General features: G+C 40.2%; 1 protein-coding gene across 16 annotated transcripts in view; it reads left to right on the top strand.

Annotated features, from left to right (window-relative positions):
* The window catches only part of Pde11 (Phosphodiesterase 11), a 91,794-nt gene that overhangs the window by 61,426 nt on the left and 8,165 nt on the right, over positions 1 to 22,203 (top strand). For 8 of the 16 annotated variants that reach the window (XM_089464780.1, XM_089464779.1, XM_089464778.1 and 5 more), the window contains 14 exons: positions 9,762 to 10,260; positions 12,010 to 12,156; positions 12,232 to 12,691; positions 14,101 to 14,240; positions 15,264 to 15,414; positions 17,556 to 17,711; positions 18,015 to 18,536; positions 19,311 to 19,487; positions 21,008 to 21,094; positions 21,161 to 21,334; positions 21,391 to 21,500; positions 21,561 to 21,749; positions 21,807 to 22,023; positions 22,117 to 22,200. In XM_089464780.1, the coding sequence (XP_089320906.1) occupies positions 9,762 to 10,260; positions 12,010 to 12,156; positions 12,232 to 12,691; positions 14,101 to 14,240; positions 15,264 to 15,414; positions 17,556 to 17,711; positions 18,015 to 18,536; positions 19,311 to 19,487; positions 21,008 to 21,094; positions 21,161 to 21,334; positions 21,391 to 21,500; positions 21,561 to 21,749; positions 21,807 to 22,023; positions 22,117 to 22,200 (3,113 nt within the window). Of the gene's footprint in view, positions 1 to 5,329; positions 5,930 to 9,761; positions 10,261 to 12,009; positions 12,157 to 12,231; positions 12,692 to 14,100; positions 14,241 to 15,263; positions 15,415 to 17,555; positions 17,712 to 18,014; positions 18,537 to 19,310; positions 19,488 to 21,007; positions 21,095 to 21,160; positions 21,335 to 21,390; positions 21,501 to 21,560; positions 21,750 to 21,806; positions 22,024 to 22,116; positions 22,201 to 22,203 lie in introns of all 16 variants that reach the window. The other 8 variants (XM_089464773.1, XM_089464774.1, XM_089464771.1 and 5 more) reach the window with 3 other exon arrangements.

Here is a 22,203-nt window from a genome sequence, read left to right as displayed (position 1 = left end):
GATTTTTTTTATTTTTTTTTATTTTAACTATCTATTCAATTGCCAGATAAATGGGAAAAACGTTTATGAGCCAACCATTTGTGACCTTCGTATCGCGCCTGACTACGCGGCACAACTACACATATGCATATAAGATAATTCAATTGGCAGCGAGCGTCATAACAATAAAAACGACTACATAAATGCAGGCAGCAGCTATATATACTATATAAGTATATAGCTTATATATTAAAGTTTTGATAGTTAAATGTCAAAGCAGCCGGCATTAGCTCCATTTACAGTCGCTGCCAGACGGAACAGACGCGCGCACTGTGCGCCCATAGTGTGGGCATGGTGCCTATGATTGTCTGTCGCGCTGTTCGTGTTTTTATGACAACCATAAAGTTGTAGCGGCCACGTCCACGCCCACACCGCACAACTGTGCAGCCCATAAAAATTGCACATTTAAAGCCATCGGCAAATGGTCAGCGAAAAGCGCTTTTGCTAACTGAATTCAATTCATAATTTTTCATTTAATAGCTGCGCACTTGCTGAAAAAAAAAAAAAAAAAAAAAAAAAACAATAAATAAATAAATCACTAAATAATTATCATATCTGTGAAAAATGTTAGAAGTAAAAAGAGAAAAAGAGTGTGTGGATGAGTCTAGGGGTATAAGGGCGAAAGAGTGTGGTCGTGTGAGGGCTTGAGACTGACAAAGGCGGAGCTTTCGCTGTCTGCTGCAATTTTTGATAAGAGCCATTTTAATCAAGATGTTTACCCGGGCTGCGGCGTCTGTCTTTGATTGCCAGAGTTTTGGCTTTTGTTTTGCCCATGGCCCTAATATATTTTTGTATACTGTCTAAGGGTATTATGCATATGTCAAGCGGTTAGAAATACGATTGTGTTTGGCTAAGTATTGTATATATAAATACATCGAGCATGTTGTGGGATAATAATTTTATAGAACCTTACGTATTCCAAAATCATAATTCGCTTTTTTTGCTTTGCCTTAAACAGCTAACTTAGGAATCATTACCTATTTCCAAGCAGGGAGGGTCGTGCTCTATGCTCCTCCTATAGAGTCGTTTCAGAATATCATTTGATATTCAAGCAACAAGATATTCATCAAAAGTATTTTGACAAAATAAAATATGTGTTTTCTTTAAATTCAGCTCTATATAAAAAAAGATTTTTTTTTTTTTTTGCATATAATAGAATAAATATGCACACATTATTATTATTCGCAGTAACTTCAAAAGATTAAATAATAGTAAATTCCGGTTATGGCATACGTATTATCTTAAAGCGGGCGAATATATAATCATTAATAAATAAAGCTTCTGATATGCCAAATTAGCATAAATAAAGAAATATTTTAATTTAATTACTTTAATTATTCACATTAAACATTTTTGTGTGTGCCAATATTTGTTTAACAATTGGAGTTCAGTGAAAAAATTAAATCTCTTTCACATGCTCAATTGTATCGTCTAGTTGACCCTTTTCGATAGTTAGAGTATTTTCACTTTGGCAAATTCCTCAACACTCATTTGATATTTCTTTTATTATTATTCACAAGTTTTATGTCCTCTTGTCATTTTGCCAGACGGGTTTTGTTGTATTTGATGCTGGGGCTCAGCTGCTGCTGTTGCTGTTGCTTGTTGTGATAATAATTGAATGCACGAGCAGCGAAATGTGATAATGAGATTTATTGTTTATTTACACAATTATTATCATTAAAGGCAGCAGCTCAATTCGGATGCTGCTTAACCTGACTCCAGCTGGTTATGTGTGCGTTTCTCACATGTACATATATGTGTACAGATCTGTAACTTTTCACATCTGTTCTCGCACTAGTAGATATTTTATTATTATAATTTATGCATCAAAATTCTTTAGCTACAAATTGATAATTCGCAGGCTGGCGCTAAAAGTCCACGCCAAAGCTGCTACCATATCACGCTTACGACGCGCCGCCAAAGCTGAGCCCAAAAAAAAAAATAAAATAAAATAAAATAAATAAAAAATTAATAAAAATGTGTTTCACTCACAACAATGATAACAAAATATAGTCATAGCCAACTGTACAAGCCGGCAACAGGTTATTGATTCAACACTCGAACATTTGTGAATGCAAATGGTATCCAGGCTCTGGTGAGGGCCACTCGCCGAGTTCTCCGTCCTTCACTAATCGATGCTCAAGTTCGTGACGCGTTTGTCGCCGCCGCCTAATGACACTTACGCCCACACACACACATAGAAATTTTTGCACAGTGTCTGTGTGTAGACATTGTCGTCTGTTTGCATTGCCACACAAAGAAGAGAAGAGAAGAGGACTCAAATGAAATGAAATGAATGAATAAAGAAAATGAAAAGGTCGACCCATTGAATGCCATGTAAAAGCTCTGGTTACTATGTATACACTGTACAAAATAATAGCCCCACTAGCTAACTAACCCCAACTAGCCAGCCCGTAAAGATTGTTTGCTTTACTTGACACATTTAGTGTCACTTTTCGCTCAGTGTAGCATTGGTTATCTGTTATCTTAGCTGGCCGTTCGCAAAAACTCTGGCGTGCGCCATTAATGAACATCGTTTGCTTAGCCAGACATGGACAGCCGGACAGTCGCCGTAGACCCAACCCCTTCGCCTTGTCCCACACTGTCCACAATTGCTTTTACCTATGCTATTGACATAATGTAAGCGACCGACCCATTCTCACTATTTTCTATGTATGTGTGTGTGTGTGTGTGTGTGCATGGGGTACATACTTTTATGTATTTCAGTGTCTGTGTGACGTTCTGCGGTTGTCGCCATTGGCATAAAAATAGTTTTCGTGGCTTGTCTGTGTGTGAATGGTTTTTGTTTTTTCGTAGCTGTCGCTGCTGTGGTTACCCACCGGTTGCTAGGGGTAGATACGAGTACCAAGAATACCAAACAGAGATACAGTGAGATACTGTGGCAAAAAATAGATGCAAATCGTTTAGGACAGAGCACAATTTTAATAGACGACTGCGGTGCGTATGAGCAATGTGGCAATAAACTGCAAATTGCTGCAAATTCAAATACAAAAATTCATTCGCCAATCATAGTCGTTGTCATAGTTATAGTAGTAGTCATAGTCATAGTCACAGTCTTAGTCGTTAACTAATTGATTAGTTTCGTTCCCTTCTTTTATGGCAACTTTATTTTTTACCCTTTCGATGTTGGCGTTTGTATTTGTGTTTAATGGCCGCTGGCACCGTCTACATCAAATAGTTCTTAAAGTTATTCAGTTGCGAATAGTTGGCCGCAAAAAAAGTTTCAGCTCGCCTTCGGCTATTTAACGCAGCGCTGCGAAAAACTATTTTTCATATCTGTTGAGGCATTTTTCTCTGCTGCACAGCTTTGAGAACTTTAAAAGAAAATGCTCGGACTTTTATGCCATTGCATGTTGTTGATTAAATTATCAGTTTGCTTAAGTTATTTTCAGGTGTTATGAGTTTATTGATTTGAGTAATTTTATTCTATTTTCTTCATACAGCAATTATCTATCTTATTTCCATAATCACCTTTCTAATTCGAATTTCCAACTGCTATCTCTTCTACTTTATGTCCTTGGTCTTACATTTTCTATCTTCCGTCTTCTCCCAATCTATATGAGTCTTTACTATCTTCCATTAATTCCTTTTCAATTTTCAGTTCGTTATTTTCAACATCTCCTGGCTGCCATCAGCAGTATATTACTTTCATTTTCTAGACTTTGCTATTATTCGCTGATTGTAATGCCTTCTCACTTTTGATGGCTTTAACAGAATTCCATTAAAATTATTTACCCTTATTCCGCCTTGTGGCAGCAACGGCGGCAGTCAGCATTTCAAACCGCATTTGAAATACAGACAATCAACTCGGATTACAAATGGAGCAATGGCTGCTCATTGCAATTTAGCAATCAGCCAGAATCAACATCAATAGTTGGGCTAACAATGGTGAAATGTGCGAGTGTTGCAACAATCCTTTTGCCAGCCACTTGCCACATGCCACACGCCACATGCCCCACTGATGTCTATTGTTGCCGACAACAACTGGTGGTGCTGGTGGTGGTGCTGCTGCTGCCACGACTGCTTCTGCTGATGCTGCAGTAAAACGGAAATTAAATCATTTCCGCTGTCAACTTCTCAACGGGCTGCCAACAAGTGATGCAACAGCTGGCAGCAGCAGCTGAAATTAAATCACTGCACTGAAGATCTCTTCACTTCGAGAGTGCCAGCCAATAGTTGCCGTTAATTCAATACTCAATTGTCAATATACTAGACACAGCTATATTGGCTGACTGACTGACTGAGTGAGTGGCCGACTGACTGTGTGAGTGAATGAATGCAGAAGTGCCTCTACTTTTGACTGGTTCTCGTTTTTTGGTTGTTGGCCGTCAAATGCAAACAGATTCAGAACGAACCCAACTTAACCGAACACGAAACCGCAACCGAAACCCAATTCTAACCAAACCAATTTTCATGAAAGTATTTTTTTCATATATGCTTATGCATCCTGTAAACAAAGGGTATCAAATGGGAGTGGAAAAGAATTGAACTTGTGGAAAAAAAATGAAGAATTTTGAGAACACATTTTATTTAAAAAAATATAAATTATTATAAATATATTATACTTTCGTTTAAAGGTTTCATTCCTGCTAAATGCTTTTATCACTTTCTATATGAAGTTAAGAAAATATATGCTTGTCAATAAAGAGATTTTAATTGTATATATTCGTGATATAAAAGAATTTATATCAGAGGTGGAATTTTTATTTTCATTTGAAAAAATAATAATAATAACATTCTCATTCGTTTATTTTTATTTTGCACGTATTTAATTTACTTTTTATCTCACCTACATCGACATACTTTAAAGCGTATTCCAAAGTCTACTTCTTTATGCGCCTCTCTCTTTTTACTCCAATGTATTTGGGATGCATTTGGTTATGTGGTTCGAGCCATGTTGATTTTATTCAACTGACATTTTGGTGCTTGCCTTCACGTGGGCTGCATTGTCTGTCTGTCAGTCGTGTCGAACCGCCCACGCAGCGCCCACCTCACCTGCTGCGGGGCACTGTTAGCTGGTTGCTGGGGGACCTTTTTGGCCTTTGTTTGTTTATCAATTGGCGTCGGTGTCTGCGTTGCATTTGGGTTGCGGCTTAAGTGCTAATTGAATTGCTCCAAGTCAAAAGCCGCAAAATGTAAAATGCAGCAGGAAGTGTTGTATAAAAATATGTACACCATATATATATAGAGCTGTGTACAAAGCGAAGTGGAGACAGCTTTTCCGTATTCAATATAATATAATATAAATACAAAAACCAATTGCCAACAGGTCTTGAAAGTGTCGCAAAACAAAGCTACAGTTCGAGCCCTTTAATATCAAACTATTTTCATAAGTACAAAACTTGTCATAAATAATATAAACAAATTTATTATGCAAGTGCAACAAAGTGCAAAACCAAACAGAAATAAAAACAACAGCAAGAACAACAACAACAGCAGCGGGAGCAACAAGATAAACAATAAACAATACCAAAGTCAACAAAATCTAACAAAATTTGACAAGAGTCCACGGAGCGGCCCTTTGGCCACACTAAAGCCAACAAAATTGAGTCCTCAACAACAACTAAACAAAACAACAATAACAATTCGAGATACAATTTACGTTACGCGGCAGCTCTGCTCAAAGTTGAGAAAATTAAATTCATTAAAACGGAGGGTTTAACATTCGCATTGCTGGCGGGCCCCATGGGCCAAGCGGCAAGTATGTGTCGATTTCGTGGTTGTCGCTACAAAAACAAGAGCAAGAACAGCAAACAACAACAACAACAACAACAACAACAACAACAACAGCAGCAGCAACAGCAGCAACAAGCAACGCCGACTCATAGTCCGCAACAACAACAACACTATCAGCAGCTGGAGACAACAGGTGAGAAAAAAAAGAAGAAAAAACTGAACTCAAGATGACTTCACGTTAAATAGAAACTTGACTGCGTTACAATTCGCACTAAATATTTTGTCACACACGAACAACAATGTTGGGCCAAAACTTGTCTCTGCCCCATCGATCCATTGCCCTCGCAGCACTAACCCAACATCTAGAATGCTAAAGAAAAGCAAGCATGAGAGCGGGGCAGTGAGACAGTGAGGAAGACCGAGAGAGAGAGAGAGAGAGAAAGAAAAAAATGCTTTTCTTTTGCACATTTGCCAACTTTCAATTTGCATTTGGCTTCAACTACAAAAACCAAACACTTAACATGTGTATATTTGTGTGTATATCACATATACCCTGCAAATTGAATGTAAGAAAGGGAGGGTATATGTAGTTTGTAGTTCTAAAACAATTGTGTGAACAAGATAAATATTTAAGCACCGGAAATGGGAAATTAAAGAGCTACATGATATTGTTCTGGCTGCTATTGACCTCTTTTTTGAGGGTTTTTCGTAAGGCTTCACAAAGTTAATATACCAGTTAAGCAAGGCAATCCTATATTTATATATGCAATTTATGTGTTAAATTATAAGGCTTCATGTTAAGGATATAATATTAAAAAAATTTAACAGCTTGACATGAAAACTAATGGAAGTCTAGTATAAATTTCAACATATATTTTGACTCAACTTCAAGACTACATTTGGATAACTCGTAACCGAAAATGTAATTTAACAGAAATTTCCATTTCGCAGAAAATGTAATTTAACAGAATATTTTATTATGATATGATTTCTGATAGTTCTTCTTCTATAACAACATAATTATATCTCTGCTAATATTCGATCAACCTCTCCCAAGCTCGCCATATGTAACGCTTAGTCGTGCAGGTTCGAGTGAGGTATTTTTCTCTTCGCTGCTGCTAAAAGCTGAATTCCATTGCAGCGTAAGGCTCTAGGCATGAGCAGTGAGGAGGATTGGGGATTGAGGACTGGGGATTGGGGCCTGGGACCTGGTATGGATGTGTCTTACATAAAGCTGACGCATCGTCAAACCGCAACAGAGAGTGCCAATGCGAGTGCGGATGGGGAGGGAGGAGTGTTAGTATTCGTGTTGTTGCTGTAGTTGGGGGCGTGGCAACGCCCACTCAGCCATGACGCTGTCATTTGACTTTGAGTGGGCAAAGAGGTGGACAAAGTGAGAAGAGAAGGCACAGAGAAGGGACTCTGTGTAGTGCCAAATGTGTTGCAGCAGCTTAAGCATGTTGCATGTTGCCTGTGCAAGGCAAATGCAGCTTAAAAGATTAAATGTGCCATGAGATGATGGGCGAGAGCAGAGAGGGCGAGGCGGAGCGGGCACGTGCATGTGGCATGTAAGTGCAGCACTTGTTCATGTCTCTTTGGCCACCCCACCCCACCGCCATTGCACCCAACTCTCCAGTGGATGCTCATAAATTTCTCAATACTAAGTAGCCGACTTTAAGCTTCTATATATATGTATATTCGAGAAAAGGAAACCAAGTGCAAAATTCCAACAAAAACTTTGCAGATTACCAGCAATGGGACACAAAAATACCCCGTCAAGCAAATATAACTGAAGATTCACGATTTATGGTAAATGAAAAACTCAGCGTGTGTTCAAATGAAACCAAATTCTATGAAATTGCATTCACAGAAATTGAAAAAAAAGGAAAACAAAAAATAAACAAAAGCAAATATTTTTGAGCTTTATAGTCAAATGAAATAAGCAATTTATTTAAGCAAATAAAAATTGTTGACATACGAGTGTAAATAAAATATTTCATTAAAATGTAAAAAAAATTAAAATGTGTCAACATTTGCCACATGTATTCTTATGAAGTCAGTAAAATCAATACGGATTGTCCTTTCATTAAAATATAAATAGCATATTTCGTTTTATTTACATGGTGGAAATATTAATATTAATTAATTTCAATAAATTGTGTTAATACTATAATCGATTTTATTATGACTCAGTGAATTTAACTGAATCGGCTTTACCTTAAAGCACAATAGGATACACAGGCAATGCACAGGTAAATGAATGTGATTGCTGTTAGGCTAGTAACGACAGGACATGATGGACAAATGCGATTAATTTATTATACATAGAATTATGTTAATATCAATATACTTTTTGATAATCTCATTGACGTTGAGTTATCAGCAATAGAGCTATGTAAAGAATTACTCGTTGTCTGTTAAAGCTTACATATACACTGCTACAACTTACAGAGCACAGAGTCTTACAGACTGTTTGTTGATGCTAACGCTCTTTCTGTTTCCAGTTACAGACTCTCTGTTGTAGTGTACAGAATCTCTGTTAAGAAATACAGACGCTCTGCGAAGTCTTACTCACTCTATGTTGAGATTAACAGAGCCATTGTTGAAGCTTACACATAATCTGCTTCGGCTTGCTGACTCTCTGTTAAGATTTAAAGGCTCCCTGTTAATCTATGTTAAGACTTACGTAGTCATTCTCAAAGGCTTACGTATTTAATAATTTACACTCACTGATATATGTATTATACATATAATTTTAAAATTTTCTGATATTTAGATTATTATTTGACTTTTAAAATGCTAACAAATGTAATTCATAGAACGACTCATTTTGTATTCCAAATTTGAAGTGTTCCGAGTTCGCTCAAGTCCCACAGCTGTCGCATTGCATGCCCCCAATTGTTGCAGCTGGGTGGAATCCATTGAATAGACACTCATAAATCTAGCTGGAATGTTTGCACAAGCAAACGGCAACAATTTGTAAATGCTGCTCAGTTTGTCAGCTTATCCGAGAGTCAAATTATCAGTTGACAGGAGCAACTCGTTTTATTTGAGTGTGTGTGCGTATGTGTGTGAGTGGGTGAGGAGGTTTGCTGTTTGACTTATTTTGTTGCTATGCTGTGCGCCAAAAAGTAGATCATAAATCAAATTTATACACACATATACACACAAAGACAGCCAACCCGGCAGACAGACGACGAGCACACACAAAGCAGCTGTTGAGAAGTCACAATTTCCAGTTGAATGGAAAACTGTAGCGCTGATATCCTTAGACATCCATCACAAGGATACAAGTATTTATTTCTATTTTTAGCACTTAATCAGGCGCCCAATGGCACCCACGGGCCAGCAAACGGGGGGGGCTTGCCATTGTATGCCAATATTTCACAGAAAATTGCCAATATTTCCGGTTAATGTGAGAGCTTGGCACAGTTTGAAGTGAAGCCCACTTGAACTGTGTCGCGAGACTTGGCAGTTTCTTGCTATTGCTCTTGCTCCTCGTTTCAGCACATATTACGTATACGCAGCGTGTGGCGACCGCTTTAAGTGCCGCTTAATTGTCGCAGCCCACAAAAATTGATGAGCTGGAAAAGCAATTTAACCAAATTTATGTGCAAAAACGAATATTTTCTTCAAACTTTTTTACGCTTTGTGCCAAATTATAAATTTAAACACAGCGAACAAAAAGCAACGGCTATTTGCATAGAGTCTATGGACCAATGGGGTTGCCAGCTGCAAAGAGTGTGTGTTTGGGGGGAGAGAGTGGGGGGTGTTCCGAGGTTCTACTGGCCTGCTTCCTCTCTGACCCCATGAGTCGCGTGTGGCGCGTGACTTTGCAGCGGGCTTAAAGGATATGTTGGCCATTTGCAATGCAAATGTCGTGCAATCGAATTGGGAGAAGCGCGCGCACATAAAAACTGTCAGCGCTGTCGGCAAAAGTTTAAATAAAAACTCAATATAATTTTAAAGCTTTAAATGAATATTTAATTCAATGTTCACACTTCTTTTTTTTTTTTTTTTTGCAGGCCTGCACTTGCGCAGCATTGAGGAGCCAGCGTCGACGCCGCTGCAGCTAGCGGCACGTATGCCCGCGGAGCAGGGGGGCACAGGGTACGGTATGAGTGAGCATAGCCTGCTCATTGCCACACACCGCACCGGTGTCCCCCTGCCGCTATCACAGCAACAGCAACAACCCGCCCACTATCAGTACAACAACAGCAGCAGCAGCAACAGCAACAGCAACAGCAACAACTGCAGCAGCAACATCAACGGCAACAGCAGCAGCGCCGGCGGCAGCAGCAGCAACGTAGCCAGCACAGCGGCCGCTTATCAGCAGCAGCAGCATCAGCAGCCGCTGCACCAGCAGCAACAGCAACAGCAGCAACATCAACTTTATCAGGGCTACTCACATCCCTATCATCAGACAGCGTCGCCACAGCATAGCCGGCCCTACGATCCGGAGTATGCGCGCATGGAGGCGTGGCTGGATGAGAACCAGGAGTTTGTACAGGATTATTTCATAAGGTAAGGCAAGAAAAAACACCAAAGCTAAGCTAAAACTGGGCTGACTTAATATCATCGATAACTCGATAATAACATCGATGACAAATGTAGATTTCAACAATATTTAGCTCAATATTTATTGAGCATTACGATCTAAGTAAAACGCTTACTTCGTGTGTATGTACTTCATAATACTTCAAAGTATTTATCGATCCACTATAACAATTTAAAATCACTTTGTAATTGCAGCCGAGAAGCAATCTATAATTTACATAGACTTTGAATGGATTTCAGGATATTTATATTAAATCGATGTACTTTGCAGTCGAGAAATAATCGACAGTTATACATCGACTTAAGATCGATTTCTTATATAAACTTGCTCCACCTCGATTTGCACATTTGATCCACATGTCCACTCAAAGCTTTTGCGCAAATGTATTGTAATCGACTTTTTTTTAATATCGCATAAAGCACAACTTTATTATGGCAAATATTACATGAAAATCTGAAGTTACGATATGTGTGGCTTAGGGCTGTCTGCAAAGGATTGTTTAAATTGCATTGTCATGTGCCTGAGCCTCTTCCTGTGCTCGTTTCGTTGGCTCTTTCTGCATGCTGATGGCGATGCCATACTTTGTGCCATATTTATGAGCAGTCAAGCGGCAGGCCGGCCTTTTCCGCCGTAAACCGGAAATTGGCTTCCACACACACTCACACACACACACACACACATCGAAAATCCTAGACAAATGAATGTGCGAGCGCATGTGTGTGGCACAACATTCTGTTTGTTGGCCTTTGGCTATGACACATAATAAAAATCACTAACAACTAAAAACATAAATTGGGCTTTATTTTCATGCCCAACGGACGGCGAGGCCGTTGCCGGTCGTCGCTACACACAGTTCACAGCCTTTGGGCATGTGGCCAGCGTTTAACGAGCCAGAAAAAGGCTTCATTTTGTGTACTTTGCATAAGAATATGTCAGGCGCATGGACATTTAGTTGCACGCTCTGTCCACTCTCTGTTATCCCTGCCACAAAAGTAGTTAGAGCTTGCCACGCACATGTTTACAATTGGATTAGATGAAAACGTTTCTCACAGAATTTTATCTCTTGGAAGTGTTACTTTCTATAAAACGATCAGCTGCAGTAAACTGTTAAATACTGTACAGAGATATGTTAATATCAACAGCAGCTACAGAAATATGTTAATGTCAACAGCAGCTGTTTGGTTAACAGCTAATGCTAACAGCACGTTATTCAAATCACATTAGAAACGGAATTTATATGAGACAAATTTAATTATTAGGTTTTTCAAGCTAATCTATTTAAACCGTTCAGTTCTCCTATTCTCTTCTTTAATCAAATCAAAAAACAAAAAAAAACAATTTTTATTTTTTGCTCTAAAACATTTGAGCTTCGTGGCACTGTGCAGTTCAGTAATTCTGTTGTTTCGCCCATAAAGAGTTGTGCGCTGTGATTTCTCGAAAATTTTATGCCGCTCGCGCGTGTTGCTTGGTCGCATGTGTCCTTGCGACTAGTCGTGGAGTAGCCTGCAGCATGACGTAAAAATATTTGCGCTTGCTGAATATTTATGAGCTGACATTTTATTAGACAATTTCGCGCATGTGGTCAGTGTCTTTAGAGTCGGCGCGCTAAATTCTTAATGGAATTTTAATACATTTGCAGTTTAACAGCAAATATTATAGTCGAATTCGCTCCACCACTCACTCTCTCTCTCTCTCTCTCTTCCACACTCTTGCAGAAAGGCGACACGTCAAACTGTGGACGCGTGGCTGGTGTCGCATGCGACCAGTGCGGGCAACGATGTCATCAGCAGCAGCTCACCCACGCATCCCAATGGCCAGGCGAGCAGTTCGCGTGCCGGCTCCGGCGCCACAACGCCCGTGCGGTAAGTGTGGAACGATAAGGAGGAGGAAGAAGAAGAACTTTAACGAGCTAATCCATTTTCATTTCCATTTTGCAGCAAAATTTCCGCACATGAATTCGAGCGCGGCGGCTTACTCAAGCCCATTGTGAATACCATCGATGGGACGCTGACATTTTTGAGCATCGGGCCGCAGCTGGACAATACGAGCGGCAGCTGCAGCAATTTGCAGAACGTTGGCGGCGTGGTGGCCGGACAGTATCAGTATCAGCCGCAGCATCATAATCACCATCACAATCATCATCACAACAATCACAATCATCAGCATTATCAGCACAGTCATTATCAGGCCGGCGGCGCCGTTGGCTGCAGCAGCAGCGGCGGCGGCGGCACTGCCGGTGGTGGCAGCAACAATTGCAATGCCCCAACAGCAATTAGCGCAGCAAGTCCAGGCAGCAATCAGCATTCGTATCCCTATCATCTCTGCCTCCAACGGCCGCAGCGATTATCGCGCAACGAGCTGAAGCAGCTGGACGAGAAGGAGCTGATTTTCGAGCTGGTGCGTATTGAAGCGATTAATTATGAATATATGTATATGCATATACATTTTATAGTATACATTACATTTATATAATGCAATTATATAAATATTATATCATCTCGAATGCTGCCATAAAGCTGTGCAAATTTCTTAATTAACATGCGTCATACGCCCCGTTGTAATGTGGAATTTCTTTATGACCCGCACACACAGTCAACCCCAAATGCATTTTTCAATCGAATTTTCAGCTCGTTAAGATGGCCGTGCGTCATTTAGCTGTAAGTTGTTCGATACCCTGCACTAATGAATGTTGCGACACTTAATACTTCCTGCCCGGTTTCCCTGTTAACTTACTAATTGCTGACTAAGGGTCTTCGACGTGGCTCAACTTTCAATGTGGTAGACACTCTGTTATGATTCACTTCGGTATTTCCAGTAAAAAGCTGACCAAAAACCATTAAGCTGATATTATAGTATTTTCTTCAGAAATATCAATATCAATTATTGATACCGTAGTACATTAGAGATAATTGGGTGAGCTTTCCAAGTTCAACCGCATAACTTTCATTATATCTTTTAAAAATTTCTTTTTTTTTTTCATTTGGCTTCCCAAATTCTCTGTCTTCCTTTCCCCTCTATTCCGATCTTGTTTTCGTCTCCGCTGCTCTCTCGTTATATGATCTTTCCTTTTCCAAAAACTCTTTTTCTCTGTTCTATGCCTCCGTTTCTTTCTCTCTCCTCGTCCCTCATCCCTACATCGATTCCACAGATTTCACATGTATTCTTTGATTCTTCGTCTACCCTCTCGATTTTGACCTCCCTCCTTATTATCCCTTCTCCTATTATTCCTCTTTTATTGCCTCTCTCTCTCTGTCTCTCTCTCTCTCTTTTTCTTTCTCCCTCTCTCTAACTTTCTTTCTTCTCATACTATCTCCCTGCTCATTGCTTTTTTGATTAGTCAGCTAGTTACTCCAGTCAAATTATAATTAGTCACATAAATATTATATTTGAGCTATAATTAGTTGTATTTGTACACACGCACGGGGTAACTGCTAGTCAATCAGTTTCTATTTAACCCTTTCCTCAGCTAGCTCCAATTGATTTTGCACACATGCAGCGAATTTGCTGACGTCGTTATCAGCAAACAGTTAAGAGGCCGGGCCCCAGCCACACTCAAACCTTGTTGTGCTAAATTGTCGCAAACGTCACGCCCTCAATCGGTCGGTCAGTCAGTCAGTCATTCCGTCAATCAGTCCGTCTATTGTATTTGGCTGATTGGCTTGTTTGTTTAACCAGAAACAACATTAAGTGCATTTGCAATTGCCTAGCTTATTGGTTGACATTATGGCGCACTTAGCTCATAATTCCGTGACATGTTATGAAATATTTTATAATTTATTAGTACTCTGTGTTATGCTCGCTCGCAGGTAAAGGACATATGCAACGAGCTGGAGGTGCGCACCTTGTGTCACAAGATCCTGCAAAATGTTTCCATATTGCTGAATGCGGATCGCGGCTCATTGTTCCTGGTGCAGGGCCGCTGCCATGGTGCCGATGGACTCAAAAAGTAAGTAGAAACGGGGAAATGGAGTAGAAACTGGAATAAGAGATGAATTAGATATAAGGCTTAAATTTAGAAAGATCTAGATTGTATAGCTTCATTTATTGGCTTCACGAACAAAACGAATTTTCTTGTATAATGTATATGATATTTATTTTTAATAGAACAATTTTTATAAAATTCTTTTAGAGTTGCTTAGATCAAGTAAATTATGTATGTTTATTTGACCTTCCAGAACTCAATATTTCATATAAGAATTCCATGCATTTTTCAAACAATTCAACTAGTTTATAGAGCAACTTCCTTTTGATTCTCGAACAGTTTAGGCAATTCGTGGGAATTGGACTTTGAAGTTATTTGCTTAAACAGTGCCAAGTACCAATTAGCTAACTTTCAAATATGCCAAACTAACTTAGTAAATTGGGCAACTATAAAAAGAACTCGTTTTATTTCCCAGTTCGACCCATTGCTAGCGAGGGCTACAGGAATTTTAACACTAATAGCTGTGCAAATTGAATTTGGTAATCAGGCAAGTGCTTTGGCCCGTGAAGCCGCTGGCATCACTGGCAGAGCAACTGCTATTGCTGTTGCTATTTCTACTGCTGCTGGGGTGCTATTTCTATCAGATACTGTCAAAGCGGCGATGACTTCATTGGCCCAAAGCCATTGCGTTGCCAAGTTTTTGCGCAGCGGCAGCAGCAGCAGCTTCAACTTTGTCTGTGGCAACATTTTTGATGGCGTTTATTTTTGGCATTTTATGATTTCTCCACTGCAGTTGCTGGCTTCATAACTGTAACACACACACTTAGAGTCCACTGGGGTGCCATTTTGAGCTGTGTGTGTGGCGTGTGGCGCCATTTTGTAGTCGGAACTAATTGCAAAATTTTTAGTAAATTCTGTCGAGGGGCCAAAGACATTTGGTACTATTTAGACTCTGTACATATATAGGTAGAGGCGACTTTAAACATATATTATATGTATGATTATAATGGCCAACTATTGAAACTAAAGTGCTTTAAACTTTTGCAGATGCCTCGTATCGAAGCTGTTCGATGTCTGCCCACGCAGCACCGTCGAGGAAATGGAACAGCAGGAGGAAGTGCGCGTTGCATGGGGCACAGGCATCGCTGGTCACGTGGCCGAGAGCGGCGAGCCGGTCAACATTCCAGATGCTTACCAGGTCAGTTCCCTAGCTAAGCCAAATGGAAAGTTTTCAGACCAAATCCCTCACCCTCCTCCTCCCCATTGAGCAGCATCCAGTTGTCAGCTAGCATCGATTTGACAAATTTGAATGCCATCTGTACTTTGGCCATTAATCAAGCTAACAGGACTTGAAACACTGGCGAATTCGAGACTTGCACGATTTATGGTGCAGGCAGTGCTCGAATTCACATGCCACATGAGATAGAGTAGATCATGTGCACTAGTATGCTTCTTAAAATACCCTGTGTATGTGTGTTTGTATTTGCACAAATGTGCCTATGTATTGGAGGGGACTTTATAAGACGAAAACCTGGCTTTATTACCTTTAAAAAGAGAAACTTTCTGGATCTAATTGGATCCTAACTATTGACAAAACATTCTTAAAATCATACATACTTTCTTTAAAAAGGTTCGGACTATAGTCTAGTGTACAGAGAATTTTGAGAATCTTCGCTGCATAGCCAAAATGTTATAATCGAATACACAATATATTTTATAAAGATTTATAAGTATCGATATTAAATTTGTCAATGTTTATGTGGCAAAATATTTATATTAGGCAGCTGATTTGTGTCATTCTTTCACTCTCATTCATTAGAGGGAAATTTTAAGTATATTCCTCTGCATAGCAAATGCCAATTTTTAATATAATATAGATATAATATTCATGCGTCAGAGAGAAACTTGAATGTATACTTCCTATACTTCCGTTGAGAGAGTACCTTGCCAGTCCAGCACATCCGTTTCTGACTTGTAATGCTTCAATATTGCGCACTGAACTCGTCCGCACCAAAACATAAAAAAAGAGCAAAAATAATATATAGAGCACTGACGATGTGCATTTCTCTCAGTTGCTCGGCCAATTGGGCTGTAATTAATCTTGTGGCCAACGAGACTAGTAGTGTCCAAGGCTGTGGGTGTTAGGTAATGTTATTATAGTATTATATCATTGCTGATAGAAGCCAGCGCCAGTTGCTTTAAGAGGCTTTAAGCTGCACGCCAAACAATAATACGCCTTGGCCACCGGACCCCCCCACAACCAACCCCCACCCGCACCATATATAGCTGACTCGTGTCGTTTATCTGTGCTGTTAAAGTCAAGTTAAGGCATGGCCAACAATCGTCTACAATAAACAGTTGGCAATAAATATGACGCATGTGCCGGGCGTCCCGCTGGACGAGGGCCGAGAGCCGAGGGATGGGATTGTTAGCTCTTTTATCAAAAAATTTTAGCACAATTAAGTGAATCTTTGAATCGGCAGTTAGACGGACTCAAACTGATAACTCTGCTGATGAATTCAGAAGAGCACAACTGCTAGCGGCAGCCGAGAGAAGCAATTCGTGAGAGAAGTCAGCTCCAGTTATTCGGACACTGGCTGACACCGTTTGTACGAACACGAATAAAAGACGACAAAAATGCAAGTCAGCGACAATAACATGACCAGAAATATGATGACCTAGACAAACAGACAGAATTAACAGCTTCAAATGGAAGTGGCAAGAGAGCTATCTATCAATGTATACAATGTATATATGTCTATAGAGCTATACCAACACCTAGCTGAAAGTCTCTGATGACAGTCTAGACGCGCGTATAAATAAAGACATTTGTCCAAATGGAGTTATTTATAGAACCAGGTCTGCTATTAATACGATTGCTTTTCACGAATCTTAACAAAGATTCCATAGCTTAAAACCCAAAACTATTGTTCACCACAGCGGGCTCTACTCCATGACTTTAATCTCCGATTATTGCGTTAAAACATGATAGATATTTATTTTTCTTATTTATATACAGTCGAGTCCCGATAATTCCAAATGGCAGGGGAATCAGTTTTTTCGATTTAGCGGAGTACAATTTGTTGTGACTCGATAATCAATCTATCAAGAGAAACCTTAAAGAGTTTTCTTTTTTAGCATCAGCTTATATGAAATACTAATGTCCTGGATGGGTGATGGCTTCAGCTGCGCTGGTTCTACTCAAAATCTCGCCGTTGAAATAAATATATGCATCTAAGCATATCAAAAGAAAACTTTAAATCTCTTAGTCTCCGTTCTGAAATCACACCAGATAAATGTGTATACATATATTTATATTTAATGGTCATGTCCTTGCAGGATGAACGCTTCAATTGTGAAATTGATTCACAGACCGGCTATCGCACCAAGGCTCTGCTCTGCATGCCCATCAAGGACTCTGGCGGCGATGTGATTGGCGTTGCGCAGGTGATTAACAAAATGAATGGCGAATGCTTCACGGAAATCGATGAGAAGGTGAGTGCAAACCGAATCCTTTGTTTCAGAGTGGCTGCTGTCACAGTGTCAGTGCCTGACACATGCAAATTGCATTTATTATTTAACAAAGTGAAAAATTGTTGAACAAGAAGCTTTTTGCAAAATGCCAGCACATGTCAGGGATTATCCCAGATCTCCGCTAAAAGGCAGGTTGGGATTTTGCCTTGCAGCCGACAGCCACAGCGCACTGATGAATGTGTCTATGTGTGTGTGTGTGTGTCTGTATCATAATCCTTATACTTGTATATTTATTTATTTTTTCTTTTCTTTTTTCTGCTTCAGGTCTTTGCCTCGTATCTGCAGTTCTGTGGCATTGGCTTGCGCAATGCGCAGCTCTTTGAGAAATCTCAGCTGGAAATCAAGCGAAATCAGGTGCTGCTGGATCTGGCGCGCATGATCTTCGAGGAGCAGAGCACCATCGAGCACATGGTCTTCCGCATCCTCACTCACATGCAGAGTCTCATCCAGTGCCAGCGCGTGCAGATCCTGCTCGTCCACGAGGCCGATAAGGGCAGCTTCTCGCGTGTCTTTGACTTCGAGGCGAACGATCTGAGCGACGACGAGGCCAATTCGCGCACCAGCCCCTACGAGTCCCGTTTCCCGATCAACATTGGCATCACTGGCCATGTGGCCACCACCGGCGAGACGGTGAATGTGCCCAATGCCTACGAGGATGATCGCTTCGATGCGAGCGTCGATGAGAACTCCAGCTTCAAGCATCGCTCCATACTCTGCATGGCCATCAAGAACTCACTGGGTCAGATCATAGGCGTTATACAGCTGATCAATAAGTTCAATGATCTGGTAAGTCTTTTCAAAATGTTGCCATTGTGAACTAGTTCTTTGTTAACCAGTTGACTTGTAAACAGTGAATGTGCTAACAGTTCATTGTTGATCAGTTCTTTGTGAACCAGGTCATTGTGCTTCGATTCCTTATGAATCAGTTCATTGTGTTCCAGCTAATTTGTAAACTGATTCTTGAATCAGTTCATTTCGCAAATTTTTATTGTCATTTTTGTCCAGATGTTCATTGTGCGCCAATTCCTTAACAGTTCAATTCAACAGATTCAATATGAATCAGTTAATTACAAAACCGTTCGCTCACCTAACGATGAATCCGTTTATTTTAAGTTAGTCCAGGTGTTAACATCTTGTTTTTATCCACTCCTTTGTAAAACTGTTCATATATATTCATATATTCAGTTAACAATGAACCAGTTCTTTATTAAACAATTTGCAGTGAGTTCCTCTTTGGCCAGATCATGTTGTACTTGTTCATTTTAAGTCAGATATTAACACTAAATTTGTATCCACTTTTACGTGTACCAGTTAACAATGAACTAGCTCATTTGGAAATAGTTCTTCTTCAGTTAATGTGTTACTAGTTCATAGTTATCTTAGTTCTTTATGAATCAGTTGCATTTAACCACTAACCGTTACATTGCGAACCAGTTCCTATGAACCAGTACATATGAACTGGGCCAGTTTAATGTCCCTATGTTCCACATCAAATTCGAATCGTATCGTATTATTATCTCCATTATATGATCTCTGTTTATTATTGTTTCTTACTTTTAGGACTTCACCAAGAATGATGAGAATTTCGTGGAGGCATTCGCCATATTCTGCGGCATGGGCATCCACAATACGCACATGTACGAGAAGGCGATTGTGGCCATGGCCAAGCAGAGCGTTACCCTGGAGGTGCTCAGCTATCATGCATCTGCGACCATGGACGAGGCACATCGATTGCGCGTAAGTTCAACAGCAATGCTGACAGTACAAATCTTACCCCTGGGTGTCGTACGCCCAATGGCTTGTGGGGGCGTGGCTGCCGCGAGGGGGCCAGCTACTGCATTTAAATGCTTAATTTTATTTGCGTGCACGCTTAATTTGTATTGGATGAGGGATGAGGGATGGGTGGGGCGGTAGGCATGGTTGGTGTAAAGCTCTAGGACTTGGCTCGTTTGCCGAGCTCATTTTTATGCCACTCCATAAATTCTTTGTTTTGCTTGGCCTTCTGCTTTTTGCTTCCATGTTTTTATTATTTTTGCGTGACAGTAGCAGCAGCAGCAGCAACAGCAGCAGCAGCAGCGACAGTAGATACAACCTGTCTACGCAGTCACTCACTTAACTGCCCCCACCCTCTCCTCCCTTTCCATTCCTCAGTCTCTCTTTCTCACTCAACGTGTTGACAGTTGTAATTAGTTTGTTCGCACAAGTATGACAAAAAGAAACTTTCGCACATTGGCTAAGAGCATTTGTTATACTAGTCCCTTCTTCAACACTCGCTGCTCACAGAGCTGTCCCCCCGCCCCAGCACAGAGTCCATTCCTAACCCCATATACTTGGGATGCTTCAAGTTTTCGCATCTGTCTCTCTGTTTATCTTTGTGTTGTTGGCGTCTCTTCTCGTTCGCCTGTTGCCGATGTAGCTCCCAACACTTGCAGTAATTATGCTGGCTAAAATTATGACCGCCTGTCGCCTTGTCAACGGTCCAGGCAGACGGCGCTGATGCTGGGTTATTAATTTTAATTAAAATTATGCCATTCTTTGAGCTGCTTTTACTCAGAGCTCTTGCGATTATGCTATAAAGCAAGGAGCATACAGAAAAAGATAAAAAAAAACCTTTTCCGCTGCTCCTTTGCCATTTCCGGTGTGTGTGTATGTCTGTCTGTGTGGGAGTGTATCATGAGCTCGTACTGTGGTACTGCGGACATCAATTAACATTTCCTGACAGCTGCTGGGTAGACGGTTTCGTGTGTTTTTCCGTTCGTATTTCAGCATCCGTTTGTCTCAGGCGCGGGCTATAAATAAAAGTGAAGGCTGAAGGGTTAAAATGTATTTTTAAAAAAGGGATAAAAATGTAAATTATATTAAAAGAAATGTTCAAAACTAAAGCGCAAAGAATAAAATTGATAAACTGTTAAGGCTTTGTGAACTGGGAGGTTGCATCCGATTTCCTTAAATCCCCATTTAAAACAGGATTTCAAAAGTTTTCCAAGAAGAAAATTTCCTTTAAAACCCATTGAAATTCTTGTTAAGATTCAGGAAATTAATTTGAATTTTATTTTGATTAGCTTTTAAGTTCTAAGAAGAAACAGAAATGCTGTATACATTTTCCAAGGAAATTTGTCCTTGTTTATTTTTTTTTCTGCTCCAAAATGCGCTTTCCCTAAACTTAGTTTTATTTCTTGAAATCTCCATTATGTTGATAAATATATCGATAGTTATTGAGCTTCCATTTAATCATTTAAATTCTATTTTCCTTGTAGCGCCTAAGGGTGCCCTCTGCGGTACATTTTCGTCTGCACGATTTTAAATTCGATGATATACACTTCGAGGACGATGATACGCTGAAGGTGAGCTGTCTATAGTCCATAAATCAACATCGATAAGCTTTACTAATCACACTCTCTACATTATAGGCCTGTTTGCGCATGTTTTTGGATCTCGATTTTGTGGAACGTTTCCATATCGACTACGAAGTGCTCTGCCGTTGGCTGTTGAGCGTCAAGAAGAACTATCGCAATGTAACCTATCACAATTGGCGACACGCCTTCAATGTGGCTCAGATGATGTTTGCCATTTTGACAGTGAGTGTAAGAAATTATTCACAATCATGTATATAGTTATATCTTTATCTATCTCAACTTAGACCACACAATGGTGGAAGATCTTTGGTGAAATTGAATGCCTCGCTTTGATTATTGGCTGCCTGTGCCACGATCTCGATCATCGGGGGACTAATAACTCCTTCCAGATTAAGTAAGTATAGGATAATTAAGCAAAAGCGCCTCTAACTAACTCCCTTTTCCACCGTTTTAGAGCCTCCTCGCCGCTGGCGCAGCTTTACTCCACATCAACCATGGAGCATCATCACTTCGATCAGTGCTTGATGATCTTGAATAGTCCCGGAAATCAAATTCTGGCAAATCTGTCCTCAGATGATTATTGCCGAGTAATACGCGTGCTGGAGGATGCAATTCTATCCACAGATCTAGCTGTCTACTTCAAGTAACTTCATTGAACATCTTTTCCCTAAATATTTATTGACTTTTAAAGTTTCAATAGAAAACGTGGTCCCTTCTTGGAGAGCGTTCAGCAGCCAGTGAGCTATTGGGTTGCCGAGGAGCCGCGCGCCTTGCTGCGTGCCATGAGCATGACTGTCTGTGATTTGTCGGCTATTACAAAGCCGTGGGAGATTGAGAAACGTGTCGCCGATTTGGTTAGCTCCGAGTTCTTCGAGCAGGGCGACATGGAGAAGCAGGAGTTAAATATAACACCCATTGTAAGTGGTTAAGATGAAACGAAATAGAATCATGCAGATATAGGTTGAACATAAACTATATTTTAATGTAATTCTTCTTAAAATTTTCAACAGGATATCATGAATCGCGAGAAGGAGGATGAGCTGCCCATGATGCAGGTGAACTTTATTGACTCAATATGCCTGCCTATCTATGAGGTA

This window comes from Drosophila arizonae, chromosome 3 (genome assembly GCF_054131065.1).
Source record: "Drosophila arizonae isolate 15081-1271.41 chromosome 3, UAZ_ARI_1.0, whole genome shotgun sequence".
NCBI lineage: Eukaryota > Metazoa > Arthropoda > Insecta > Diptera > Drosophilidae > Drosophila > Drosophila arizonae.
This window is presented reverse-complemented; position numbering and strand designations above follow the sequence as displayed.